This window comes from Erythrolamprus reginae, chromosome 4 (assembly GCF_031021105.1).
Source record: "Erythrolamprus reginae isolate rEryReg1 chromosome 4, rEryReg1.hap1, whole genome shotgun sequence".
Taxonomy (NCBI): Eukaryota; Metazoa; Chordata; class Lepidosauria; order Squamata; family Dipsadidae; genus Erythrolamprus; species Erythrolamprus reginae.
Window position 1 is genome coordinate 24,923,704 of NC_091953.1, and position 14,653 is coordinate 24,938,356.

General features: G+C 40.6%; 1 protein-coding gene and 2 non-coding genes across 3 annotated transcripts; all 3 read left to right on the forward strand.

Annotated features, from left to right (window-relative positions):
* The first annotated feature begins 4,594 nt into the window (after positions 1-4,594).
* RPL21 (ribosomal protein L21) lies at positions 4,595-8,522 on the forward strand. The gene is made up of 4 exons (XM_070749834.1): positions 4,595-4,668; positions 5,635-5,747; positions 6,060-6,210; positions 8,399-8,522. Exons 1-4 carry the CDS (start codon positions 4,630-4,632, stop codon positions 8,486-8,488), a joined length of 393 nt encoding a protein of 130 aa, XP_070605935.1. The 5' UTR covers positions 4,595-4,629; the 3' UTR covers positions 8,489-8,522.
* On the forward strand, positions 5,105-5,186 carry LOC139167422 (small nucleolar RNA SNORD102). Its single transcript, XR_011559133.1, has one exon. It is a non-coding gene; the product is annotated as a small nucleolar RNA SNORD102 (small nucleolar RNA).
* LOC139167433 (small nucleolar RNA SNORA27) lies at positions 5,801-5,933 on the forward strand. Its single transcript, XR_011559142.1, has one exon. It is a non-coding gene; the product is annotated as a small nucleolar RNA SNORA27 (small nucleolar RNA).
* Positions 8,523-14,653: the final 6,131 nt, after the last annotated feature.

Consider the following 14,653-nt stretch of genomic DNA (forward strand, 5'->3'; position numbering starts at 1 on the left):
TACTGAACAAAGTATTCAATTAGAATATTTCATTCATTCAGATCTAGGATGTGTTCTTTGAGTGTTCCCTTTAATTTTTTTGAGCAGTGTATTTGGTGATTGATATACAGGTATGTTTATTGTATTGTGTTGCAGGTATATGATATTACATCTTGCACGTATGTATGTGTGGGGAAAATAAACTTTTCTGAAACCTTGGCAACCTTAAGACTTGTGGATTTCAACTCCCTGAATTCCTCAGCCAGCTTTTCTGGCTGAGGAATTCTGGGATTTGGAGTCCAAAAGTCTTAAAGTTTTTAAGGTTGGAGACACTTGTTATGAGAGGCCCTCCTCGCAAACTGTCTAAAACACTGCCTGCTCCGGTTCAGCATCATAACACCTAAGAAACCTCACCACATTTATTTTGCGGCGACTTCAACTTTCGCATCCTTTCTATTTTCTTTAACTTGCCGTGCGAATATAGTCAGGATTTAGTTGGGGTTTTTTTTAACTGGACGTGTTTTTTTTTTCAATCGGGCGTTTTTAAAGGACAGGCGCGGATGAGGTGAGGCCCCTTCCCCCCCCCGTCCTCGCGCCAAACCGGAAGAAAGGCGCGGACATCCGGCGAAGCGCCGCCTTCTTTCTTTTCGGCCTGCGGACGCCATCTTGCAGGTAACTCGCGGCACTTGGGCTGCTCTTTTTCCCCCTCGTTCGGTACGCACGGACGGTGGCGGGAAGGGAACGGTAGCCTGGGTAACCGGCGGGAAGGGAACGGTTGCCTGGGTAACAGGCGGGAGAAACGGCTTGAAAGAAAACTCGGCTGGCTGGGATACCGGGAGGCCCGGGCGGTTTCGGGGCTGCCCGGAGATAGAAAAGCCGAGCGAGGAGCGTCGGGAGAGCCGCAGGAAAGCAGCCAGGGGGAGTTGCGGGCGGGACGGAAGGTAGAAGAGGGAGAGAAAAAGGCCAGAAGCGAAGTATGAGCGGCGGGAGAGGGATGGCATCAAGGATCCAGGCGCACGTGGCCAAGGCAAAACCAGTGCTGACGGGAAGAGGGTAGTGCTGGATGGTAGCCCAGCGCTGAGGAAGAGTATATTATTATTATTATTATTATTTATTATTATTATTATTATTATTATTATTATTATTATATTTGTATGCCGCCCCTATCTGGAGACTCGGGGCGGCTCACAACAATAAAACAGTACAAATCCAATAGTTAAGACATGTTAAAACCCTTGATATAAAACACAATCGTACTACTCATACAGACCATACATAAAGCAGAAACGGCCCAGGGGAATCAATTTCCCCATGCCTGATGGTAGAGGTGGGTTTTAAGTTTGCGAAAGACAAGGAGGGTGGGGGCAATCCTAATCTTCGGGGGGAGTTGATTCCAGAAGGCTGGGGCCACCACAGAGAAGGCTCTTCCCCTGGGTCCCGCCAGACGGCATTGTTTCATCGAAGGGACCTGGAGAAAGCCAACTCTGTGGGACTTAACTGGTCGCTGGGATTCCTGCAGCAGAAATGGTCTTGGAGATATTCTGGTCTGATGCCATGAAGGGCTTTATAGGTCATAACCAACACTTTGAATTGTGACCGGAAACTGATCGGCAACCAATGCAGACTGCAGAGTGTTGGTGTAACATGGGCATACCTAGGGAAGCCCATGATTGCTCTTGCAGCTGCATTCTGCACGATGTGAAGTTTCCGAACACTCTTCAAAGGTAGCCCCATGTAGAGAGCATTACAATAGTCGAAATAAATAGAACACCTTTTTCTGACTATAAGTTTAGTAGCTTCAAGGCACGTGGTTTGAATGTAGGGGGCTCGGGGAGGGAGGTGTCTCTCCCCCTCCAGCTTCAAGAGCTATAGCAATAGCATTTACACCCCTGGTTCCCAATGTGGGGCCTAACCTCCACGGGGAGGGGGGGATTTGATTTTTAATAGGGGCAATTGGAACCTTGTTTAAACTAAGTTAATGGCCTTTTTAGGCTTCCTCCACATGAGTAGGAGTTCACTTTTTGAATAGTAAGAATTATATGCCGGGGTGGGGGGCATGAGGATTTTAGAGATGCTCAGGTGGGACGTGGGCCAAAAAAGGTTGGGAACTGCTGCAACCCAACAGGACCGACACAGACTTCAGAGGATAAACAATTGCTGCCAACCTGCCTTCCATTGAGGACCTGTATACTGCACGAGTCAAAAAGAGGGCGGGGAAAATATTTACTGACCCCTCACATCCTGGACACAAGCTGTTTCAACTCCTACCCTCAAAACGTAGCTACAGAGCACTGCACACCAAGACAACTAGACACAACAACAGTTTTTTTCCTGAACGCCATCATTCTACTAAACAAATTCCCCCCCCCTCAACACTGTCAGACTTTTTACTAAATCTGCACTTCTATTTATATTAGTTTTTCTCATCATTCCTATCCTCCCACTTAGGACTGTATGACTATAACTTGTTGCTTGTATCCTAAGATTTTTATCAATATTGATTGTTTCTTCATTCCTTATTTGATCCCATGACAATCATTAAGTGTTGTACCACATGATTCTTGACAAATGTATCTTTTTCTTTTATGTATGCTGAGAGCATATGCACCAAGACAAATTCCTTGTGTGTCCAATCACAGTTGGCCATTAAAATTCTATTCTATTCTATTTAGACTTATATGCCGTTTCATAGTGCTTTTACAGCCCCTTCTAAGCGGTTTACAGAGTTAGCATCTTGCCCCCCAACAATCTGGCTCCTCATTTGACCCACCATGGAAGGATGGAAGGCTGAGTCAACCTTGAGTTGGTGGTGAGATTTGAACTGAACTACAGCTAACACTTAGCTGAAGTAGCCTGCAGTGCTGTGCTCTAACCAATGTGTGGCTCTTATTGTGTGATTTCCAGTCAGAAATCACAAAAATTGGAGTCTGCGCAACAAACAGGTTCTGTCCATCATGAGCCAATCCTTAAATCTGGCATAGCAGAAGTTTCCTGTATTCTCCCCCCCCCCCCCCCCCCCCCAGTTAAAACTGCTCAGTGTAGTTTCTCTAATCTGGTACCTGCCATTAGATAGGTTGGGATGTGCTTTGTTTTTTTGAATAGAATATAATATAGAATAGAATAGAATTCTTTATTGGCCAAGTGTGATTGGACACACAAGGAATTTGTCTTTGGTGCATATGATTAATACGATTACATTATATATAACTATCTTATATGAGCCTCAGTGGCACAGTGGTTAGAGTGCAGTACTTGAAGCTGCTTCTGCTGTCTGTAGTTTACCAGTTCGAATCTCACCAGACTCAGCCTTCCATCCTTCCGAGGTTGGTAAAATGAGGACCCAGATTGTTGGGGGCGATATGCTGGCTCTGTAAATCATTTAGAGAGGGCTGGAAGGTACTGTGGAGCAGTATATAAGTTTAAGTGCTATTGTTATTTGGGAGGCCCATCAACTGGGACAGTATTACTGTTCCACTTGCAAAGGAGGTGATCGTAGGTCTTGGGAAGCGCTCAATCCTAGTCTATAAAGGCTCCGTCTCCTTAAGAGAGGGGACTATATTTGCATTCCTTTGCTTGTTAGTCTGATGTGATTGTTAGAATGGACATTGCTGTTTCAATTTCAGAAATACTTGCATTCAGTTGAGTTCTAAAGCTACAATAATAGCGTTGTACATTGAAGTACAATTAAACTACTAAAGCAAAAACTTTGTTTTTCTGTACTTGCATTTTATTAAGCTTTGTCCATTTTCACATTATTCAATTGGATAGTTTGGGATGGGGAGAATTAAATTTTGAAAGTATACCTTGAAAGATTGTTAACATTTGAGACACTTGCTTTGTATATTAGATTACTCCACCCTGTCTGCTGGGTATGGTAGGTGATGTAGGACAACAAATGTCCAGGGTACTGAATAGAGAAAGGTTGATCTAGTGTTGGCTGTCACAGGCAAATCCCTAGTTGAATAAGTCAGAGTATAAGTCTGTCTTTATATCCATCTTTCTACCTTCTGAGAAAGCCATAAAACTGCCTAATCATACTTGGGGGTCTTGATAAGAAATTGACACGTAAAGGATTTTGTGTGGAAGTTGTATTTTGCAGGCTTGCTTATTACCAAAGCTCAGTTTAATTTAACAAGATTTCAAGAGCTGAAAATGTTTTTTCTGACATAAATTCTTTTGATTGTAGTCATGTCTTCAATAACAGGGAAGCATCACTATATTCTTTTTGTCTGAATTGTTGTAAATTGTTTATTCTTACAGTGATCTGTCAAGATGACAAACACAAAGGAAAGAGGAGAGGGACACGTTATATGTTCTCAAGACCCTTTCGCAACATGGTAAGTAAAACTCATTGAGACAGTTACATTTAATAAAATGGTGGGAATAATATTGGTCGAATTCCTACCTGTGTGAATTATTTAACATGCATTATAGTATAAAGGAATACCAATATCACATAATTTAAAGTTCACCGTTAAGTTTGCCTAACGCCTACTGTTAACCATTATTGGGGGGGATCTTTAATTCTATTTTTAATTTAATCTTTAATATGGAATTGTAATATTAAAATGCATGAAATTAAAATTATAGTAACTAAAATATAATAATTGTTGCATTTTTTAAAAAGGTGTTGTCCCTCTTGCTACCTACATGCGAATCTATAAGAAGGGTGATATTGTTGATATTAAGGTATGTGTTTTTAAAAATTATTTTCCTGAAACAAATGTTACAAAGCTTTATTACTTTATTAAAATAAAAGTGTAGAATACCATAATATGAAAGGATAAATAATAATTCCCTTGAATTTATATTGTAGAACTTTTTGAGTGCTTGGCTATTTAATATTTTTTGTTTTGTTTTAATTTAATATTTGTTTTTTAAAAATATAAAAAAGTTTTTAAAAGTAAATTGTAAAGTAGTTGTTAATGGATCATCTGTAATCAGATGTGCAGTACTTCACTTGACATTGGATATAGTTTTGGCTCTTGATAAACACATGATATTTTTTCTAACATGTAAGTTTAATCAAACTTAAACATGTTAAAATTTTGCTGAATTCTTAGTGCAAGGCCCAATTTGACGGTTTGATTCTGTAAGGCTGCGTTACATTATTTTAATGCTCTGGTGCTTAATGATGACTTTCTCCTATGATTGCTTTGTAATAACTGAAGCAAACTGAGCAAAACATTTCACCGGTACTGAAAGCAAACCAGAGGCATTATCTAGCTCTCCAGGAAACTTAGGCTCTTAGACAAAATAATAAAATTATGATAGGAGTTTATGCTAATTTATAATGTAATAAAGATTTTAATGTGATTAGTAAGCCATGTGTGATTCATTGGGCTCATAAATTATGCCCATGCTATTCATAATTTGATGGCTGTTTAATAAAATTACTAGAAGATTGGGGTTCAGTTAAAGCGGGAAATAGTGTAATCATTCTTGAATAGTTTACATAAAGAGTAAGTAAGCTTGTTCTGGTTTGATTAGAAAAACTTATACTATGGGACAGTGCGGTAATGATACCCACAAATTTAACAATACTGGCATTCAATTGTAAATAATTCATTGATATCCTTTCCCAAGAGTTTTTCAGTAAATAATTCAAACATTTTTATTTATAGCTATTTATAGTGTAACATTCTATCCTAACAGGGCACAGGAACAGTTCAAAAAGGCATGCCCCACAAATGTTACCATGGCAAGACTGGAAGAGTATATAACATTACTCAGCATGCTGTGGGCATTATTGTGAACAAGAAAGTTAAGTAAGTGCATTCTTTTATTTTCGACTGCTGAATGTTTAAGTTAAAATATGTCTGTTTCCCCCTTCACTTTACCAGTTAGACATTTCTTGTCTTAATTGGTCATTCAGGGGGGGTTACAGCAACTATCCTTTTAAAACCCAGTCAGATTATATTTAACTGGCTTGGATCCTGTCAGAGGAAACAAATGCTGTGTCTCTTCTTTAACAATATATTGTTTGGGAATGTCAGACAATAGAACTTTGCTGACTTGATCTCAGTGATCTAGTTCTTGGTTATTAAAAAAAAGAAATGCTAAAACTTTTTTTCTTCTAGGGGCAAGATCCTTGCTAAGAGAATCAACGTACGCATTGAACACATTAAACATTCTAAGAGCAGAGACAGTTTTTTGCAGCGTGTGAAGGAAAATGAAAGAAAGAAAAAGGAAGCAAAGGAAAAGGGCACTTGGTTTGAGTTGAAACGCCAGGTAATATTGAGTATATATTTTAAGTAATTGGTGCTAAAGGAAATCTAAAGTTACTTTGAACACACTTTGTAAGTAACAACAAAAATGTTGAAAGTCGAAAGACAGAAATGTTACATTATCTGAGGGCATATATATTACCCCTGTCAGATCTCAGGCATTGTTGACATACAGGTAGTCTTCAACTTGCAACCATAATTGGAAGTGCAGTCATGAGTCAAATAACCGGACCTGATTTTTAAGCAAATTCCATGGTTAAGCAAATATCACAATTGTTAAGCAAATTAGTTTTCTCCATGGACATTTATTGCTGGAAACCAGTGAAAACTGTAGCAGTTTGTGGTTAGGTGATTGGGATGCTGAAAATAAGAACATAAGAGGAGCCATGCTGAATCAGACCAAAGCCCACCGAGTCCAGCATTCTGTGTCACACAGTGGCCCACCAATTGTCCATGGGGATCTTGAGCAGAAGAGAAGGCAAGACCCTCCCTTTCCCTTGACCCCCAACAAATGGTACTCGAGTAAATCCTGCCTGCCTCAACCAACATAGAGGCGGCACTTGGACATACGTTTCAATAACCACCGATACACTTGGCATCCATGAATCTGTCTAATCCTGCCTTGAAGCTATCCAGGCTGACAGCTGTCATGACCTCTTGTGGAAGTGAATTCCATAAACCAACGACCCCTCTGGTTGAAGAAATATTTCCCTTTAACTTGTCCTCGCTTTCTTACCTAGGAGCTTTAGAGAGTGCCCCCTTGTCCTAGTATTGTGTGATAGAGAATTTTTTTTCTCTATGCACCTTTTCTATCCCATGCATGATTTTATACACTTCAATCAAGTCACCCCTTAAACGCCGTCTTTCAAGGCTGAAGAGACCAAAAATATTGTCTTTAATTTATATAGTGCTTAAATGTTACTGCATGACTTCATTTATTGTCTACTGTAACAGCAAGCTAAATCAGAAAACAAAGCTGCATGAAGATTAAAAAAAATGATTTTAGAGTTGTCAGTCACATTATTAAAGGAACTAGCTTAATTTGTCAAAATGTATATATAATTAAAATGTATATATAATTGACATTGTCATCTTATTATATACAATGATGAATGGGACCTCATTGAAATGTCGCCAAGATTCTACCAGTCTTACACTGATTTTTCAACCCGGAAGTCAAAACACCATCTGCGCATGCGTGCCCTTTTTTCTATGGGCACGCATGCGTAGATGGCGCCGGGCAGATCAGCTGCTGGGCGGCTTCCCTAGGTCTTCCCCCTCTTGGCGGGCATCAGCGAGGAGTTTCCCCACCGCCCACGCAAACTCCTCGCTGCTGCCGCTTCGCTCGGCCGCTTCCCAGCTGAGTACTCAGCTGGGAAGCGGCCCGAGCGAACGGCTTGTCCGCAGCCTGCCTGCTCGCGCACCCTTCTCCCGCCCACGCCGTTCGCTCGGGCCGCTTCCCAGCTGAGTACTCAGCTGGGAAGCGGCCCGAGCGAACGGCTTGTCCGCAGCCTGCCCACGCCGTTCGCTCCCCCTCTTGCTGGCGGGAGGGCGAGAAGCCCTCCCCAGCACCCGCTCGCCCGGCCACCCGCCCTTCGCTCGCTGCTCGGTCCGGCCACCCGGGTTCGGGGGGGTGCTGGCAAGCTGCCCATGCCGGCGGCGACGTTTTAAAAGAGCCGCGCCGCTTTCCAATGAGTCCCGAAGACAAACGCGGAAGTTTGACGTTTGTCTTTGGGACTCATTGGAAAGCGGCGCGGCTGTTTTAAAACGTCGCCGCCGGCATGGGCGGCTTCCTAGCAGCCCCCCAAACCCGGGTTGGGGGTCCTGGGGGGTGCTGGCAAGCCGCCCATGCCGGCGGCGACGTTTTAAAACAGGAACCCCAATCTTCGGCTCCTCGCTAGCGCTGCGGGAGTAAAAACACCATCTGCGCATGCGCAGATGGTGTTTTTACTTCCGCAGCGCTACTTCGCGAAAACCCGCTCGTTGCGGGGGGTCCTGGAACGGAACCCCCGCAATGATCGGGGGATCACTGTATATATATATATATTCTCTTAATGTATGTTCCTAAATTTAAGAAAAGTCTAGCGACCTAATTATTAAGTGTGTAGTGGTAGAAAAACGCTCTGTAAAACAGTTTTTTTCTATATATCTTGCACTGTCATAACGTACTTCTTTTGTATTCTTGTTTACAGCCTGCACCTCCAAGAGAAGCTCACTTTGTTAGAACCAATGGCAAAGAGCCAGAGTTGCTGGAACCAATTCCTTATGAATTCATGGCATAGTGTGCATAAACAAAATAAAATACATTGAAAAGAACTGAAGTATTTGTTTGCATATTATTTCTGAATTGAAAGTTCTGTATTCCTATCATTTATTTATTCAATTTTTATGCCACCCACTCCCTAGGGACTCTGGGCAGCTGACAACAAAAAAAATAAACATCCAAAATACTATAAAAATAGTTTAAAAAGCAATTAAAGTAAAACAATGAAACCCATGCATGCCATATATGGACAGATCTCGATGGTTATCATCAGATCAACGGCCCCAGACTTGCTGAAAAAGCCAGATCTTTACCACTTTTAATTTACTATATACCGTATGTTACAATTCAGCGTGCAATTAATTATGGGCAGAAACTATCATCTAAGAGGCAGCTATGTTTCTGTGAACCATGAATTACGGTAGTTGTCTGTTAGTAGCCTGCAATTTGTTTTTATATATAAAAAGGAATTTACTTACAAATAATCCCCAGTATCTCCTGGATGAAAATATGCTAGAAATTGAAAACATTGGAATTAAAAATCTAAAGAATGAGGTTTGTGAAAAAAGGGGGAAAAGCTGCTATTTCAATTGTTTGAGACAAAGAAGCACATTTCTTAAATTTTTTTGGTTTTGTAATAAGATACTCTCCATTATTGATGAATTGGCACTATGGCTTTCTGTTATTTCCATGAACTACTAAGAATATCTCTTTTCTCTGTTCCTCACCTACTAATGTTAGGGAATCCTAGCAGTATGAATGAGTCTGAAATTGACCCTGAAGTGCAATAGGGTTGATATTCCTGGAGGTGTCTGTAATATGCTGAATGATTTAGCTTTACTAGATAAATGGTCAAAGCAATGGAAACTGCAGTTTAATGTTTCCAAATGTAAAATAATGCACTTGGGGAAAAGGAATCCTCAATCTGAGTATTGTATTGGCAGTTCTGTGTTAGCAAAACCTTCAGAAGAAAAGGATTTAGGGGTAGTGTTTTATGACAGTCTCAAAATAGGTGAGCAGTGTGGTCGGGCGGTAGGAAAAGCAAGTAGAATGCTTGGCTGCATAGCTAGAGGTATAACAAGCAGGAAGAGGGAGATATATAGAGCGCTGGTGAGACCACATTTGGAATACTGTGTTCAGTTCTGGAGACCTCACCTACAAAAGATATTGACAAAATTGAACGGGTCCAAAGACGGGCTACAAGAATGGTGGAAGGTTTTAAGCATAAAACGTATCAGGAAAGAATGTACTCAATCTGTATAGTCTGGAGGACAGAAGGAAAAGGGGGGACACGATCGAAACATTTAAATATGTTAAAGGGTTGAATAAGGTTCAGGAGGGAAGTGTTTTTAATAGGAAAGAACACAAGAACAAGGGGACACAATCTGAAGTTGGGGGAAAGGTCAAAAGCAACATGAGAAAATATTATTTTACTGAAAGAGTAATAGATCATTGGAACAAACTTCCAGCAGATGTGGTTGGTAAATCCACAGTAACTGAATTTAAACATGCCTGGGACAAACATCCATCCTAAGATAAAAATACAGTACATGAAATAGTATAAGGGCAGACTAGATGGACCATGAGGTCTTTTTCTGCACTCAGTCTTCTATGTTTCTATGTTTCCAAATTCAGATCACAAATGTTTGTAAAAATCTGATGAGAACAACTACATGAATATTGTCCACTTGTATTCTGTACTCAAAAAATGTTTTCCCATTTAAAAGCGTCATACCCTTCACTGATGAACATGAAAAACTCACAAATTGCTCTTGACTTTTGTTTTGTTTTTGAGTTTTTAACCCAATGGAGTGAGTGACCAGTAGAAGCAAAACCTGAGATGAAGAATTAATTTTCTAATTTAGGAAAAATTATGGATATTGTTATAAGTTAGCAAGTGTGATAAAGTGTTACTAAATAAATAAATAAATAAATCATGTACATCTATTATGCTTGGTATCAAATGTGACAGCAGTTTTTTATTAAGGTAACATTCAGACAAATTCAAGCCAAGCCAAAAGTGACAGCACATATTCAATAACCTCGAAGTTAACTGAGGATAGTACTTCAATGGGAGACTCCCAGGAAATGTTAGGCTGGAGACTAGACTAGAAAGCCAAAAATATATATTCCAGAGGAAAGCAATGGCAAATCAACTCTATTACAGCTGACAAAAGACAAGACACTTTCATAAAGGTGAGCACAATTGGAATCTACTTTAAACAGGCAACCTTCATATAAATATACTTTTTTTATTTCCAGCAAAATAAATGCAGGTGTTTGGGACTTTCCAAACTGCTTTAGAGAATGAGTTTTGGAACAAACCTTTTAGACATGATAAGGGTTCGCTTAGTTGATTTGTGGGTTTTGAGCAATTAACATGTCAACAGTATAGAAATATATAATTGCACAATATTTCAAACAATTGCATAGAAAAATGGAATGGATGGGAGAGAGCATTTGATATGTGCGTGCACACATCACACGGCCACTTTGGGGGCACTCAACAATCCACCCATATTTACAACTTTGCAGTGCCCCATGCTCACATGATGGAAACCCATGTTTCTCATTTATAGCAAAAATCACCCTATAGCAAACGATGGACTTGCTTAATGACCACGGTACAGTACTTGCTTAATAACTGCCACAAAAAATGGTTGTAAAATCTCTGCTTTTTTACTGTCATGGAATCAATTATGGGCTTAATTACAGCCATATATTGAAGACTATATTCATGATTTATGAACTATGCTACAATTCATTCAATACAAAGGCATAAACTGATGCATACCTTACAATGATTGGATTCAAACGTTTTAAGCCAAATCCAGCAAATTGAATTTCCCATATTGTGTGAATCAGGACACTGCCATTCTTATCCCTAACCAAGATCACAGAGGGCTAAATTTGGTTCATTTCAGACGAACCCTTTGTTTTAGTTAAAACTGATCAAAATATTTGTTTACCTTTAATACACATCTTAATTTAGATATACAGTGGTACCTCGAGATACGAGTTTAATTCGTTCCGGACCTGGGCTCTTAAGTCGAGCAGCTCTTATCTCGAACGACTTTTCCCCATAGGAATTAATGTAAATAATTTTAATTGGTTCCAGCCCTCAAAAAACTCACAAAGTTAGTCTAAATTATGCAGAAAGACATGTTTTTAATGAAGAAATGTACATGTACATATAAATGAATAATGAAGTTTCTTTCACTTAACTTGTAAACTTTCTTAAACTTTTAAATTTACACATGTTCAACTTCTCTGCCACCCAATCCTGTAGGACAGAGGTCCCCAACCCTTTTTGCACCAGGGACCGGCTTTAAGCGATCAAGAGAGGAATGGGTGAATGAATGGACGGAGGGTGGGAAGGAAGGAAGGAAAGAGGGAAGGGACAGGAACAGAGGAAGGAAGCAAGGAAACTTATGAAAGGGGAGAGTAAGAGAGGAATGAGTGAAGGGAGGGAGGGAGGGAAGAAGGTGGGAAGGAGAAAGAAAAGAAGAAATAGAGGAAGGGAAGGTAAAAGAGAGAAAGAAAAAGAGCAAGAAAGAAAGCAAGAAAGAAAGAAAGGGGAAAGGGACAGGAACAGAGGAAGGAAGCAAGGAAACTTATGAAAGGGGAGAGTAAGAGAGGAATGAGTGAAGGGAGGGAGGGAGGGAAGAAGGTGGGAAGGAGAAAGAAAAGAAGAAATAGAGGAAGGGAAGGTAAAAGAGAGAAAGAAAAAGAGCAAGAAAGAAAGCTGCAAGCACCCCCCCGAGCCCCCCAGGCCGGCTGCAACCTTTTAAAACACGCGCGCCGCTTCGCAGCTGTCTCCTGAAGCCGAACGCGGAAGTTAGCGTTTGGCTTCAGGAGACAGCTCCTTGGCGCTTGTATCTCGAATTTGGGCTTGTAAGTAGAACAAAAATATCTCTCCCCTCCCAGCTCTTATCTCGAGTTGCTCTTAAGTAGAGCAGCTCTTATGTCGGGGTTCCACTGTATTGTTTTATATGGGGTTTTTAAAATGGTTTTTAAAATTGGATTTGTAGACGTTTGTTGTGAGCCACTCCAAGTCCTTGGAGAGGGGCGGCATACAAATCTAATTTTATTATTATTATAATTGGTGGTGGTGGTGGTTGTTGCTGCTGTTGTTATTATTATTATTATTATTATTATTATTATTATTATTATTATTATTATTATATGGCTAGGGGTGGGCAGCAGGCGGCTGTCATTTCCTGGATTGTTGGTCTCGGCCCGACTCTCCTTTTTTCCCCTTCTGCTGCTGCTGCTGCTGCTATGTCTGTGCTCCTTGCTTTTTCCCTCTTTCCTCCTTCCTGGCCTCGGACGAGCTTCCCTCTCTCCTTCCCGGCTCCCCTCCAGCCTCACGCGGCCACTTTCTGCCAGAGGTGCAAGCAGAAGACATGGGTGGAAGCGGCGCTGGCAGCATTTATGCTTCTGGCACCACCCGTTTGTCTACCCAGCCTGAGGCGGGGGGGGGGGCAACCCAGGAAGGAGACCATGAGAAACGCGAAGCAAATTGTCACCCCGGGGAGCGACACTGGTAAGGTTTGTAAGTCGAGGATTTAACAGTTTCACTTGAACAATGATGATCATTCAAGCCATTCCCACCTGGTCACATGGCCGGCAAGCCACTCCTATCTAGTCCGATGACTATTAAGCCACACCCACAAAATAAGCCACACCCACAGTGTGGCAGTAAAAATTTTAGCAGCCCATTACTGTATATGGCCTCTAAGGAATTTCTGTCCATTGTTGCCAAGTAATAACAAAGCACCACTACATTGAATTACAGCTATAATGGCTGAAGTGTTCATTCTGGAGCCACAGATCTTTTTAAGATATTGATACACCTTTCCCAACAATAACATGCTGATCTATTTGAAATATCAGAGAAGGCTACAAAACTTGCTTCATATGTCCTCTCCCCGCCCACCATTACTAAAAGCCATACATACAGTATATTAATCCCAATTGGCATGAATCATTCGTGAAAACTGGGGAGTGGTGACTGCAAAGAAGAGCAGAGGAGAGCTTTTAATTTGTAATGATTAGTCACTGAACTTTTGATGTCATGTTTTGTAACGTTGAGAGTGTACATTGTCACCTGAAGGCTTCTGTCTTTGAATCTTTCTTTTGTATGCTGAACCGAACTTCATATTTTCAAGTCTTTTTTATTTTTAATGTTTCTGGATCTCCTTATTTCTTCCCATTGTCTCTTTTCTCTCATTTTGTATCAGTTCTTCCTCTCACCCCCACATCTGTCACTTAACCTTCTTTTCTGAGCTTGAGTCATTGTTCTTTCTCGCACAACAGACAGCTAATTTTGTTAGTGTGGAAACCGCAATAAAAGAAAAGGCAGTTTTTCCTGGGCTATGTATGTTTCGAGAACATTTACCTATGAAGGCAGCTGTTAAGATCAAGCAGGGTAGGCTAAGCCAAAGGCATTAAGAAAAAGAACTTTTCTTGGGGGAAAAGCACCTGAACACACTTGTAAATGGATCATAAGCTTCCTAATGGACAGGAAGCACAGGTGAAGCTAGGCAAAAAATCACACCAGATACTTATACAATTAGCACAGAGCCCCCCAGGGCTGTGTGCTTCCTCCACTTCTCTCTATATCTCAATGACTGTATCTCAAATGATCCATCTGTTAAGCTACTGAAGTTTGCAGATGATACAACAGTGATTGGTTTCATTTGAGACTATGATGAATCCGCATACACATGGGAGGTTGAACAACTAGCCTCGTTGTGTGACGACGAACAAAATGGAACTGAACACACTCAAAACCGTAGAAATGGTGGTAGACTTTAGGAGAAGGCTTCCCATATTACCACCTTTTACAATACTAGATAACACAGTATAAACAATAGAGACCTTCAAATTTCTAAATTCTAGTGTATCTCAAGACCTAAAATGGACACCTGACATCAAAAACATCATCCAAAAAGCGCGACAAAGATTATTTTTTTTGCACCAACTGTGGAAATGTTTTATTACAAGTACACAGTTGCTTACACTTTCCTCTGAAGTGACACTTCAATTGTACATTATTAAAAGGTACTTTAAAGATTATTACACTGAAGAATAATCTAAAATAGGAAAGTCAGCAAGAGCCACAATTTGAAAACAATTTTCCTGAAAATTTAGAGTGGCACTCACTGAAAGAACGGAATAC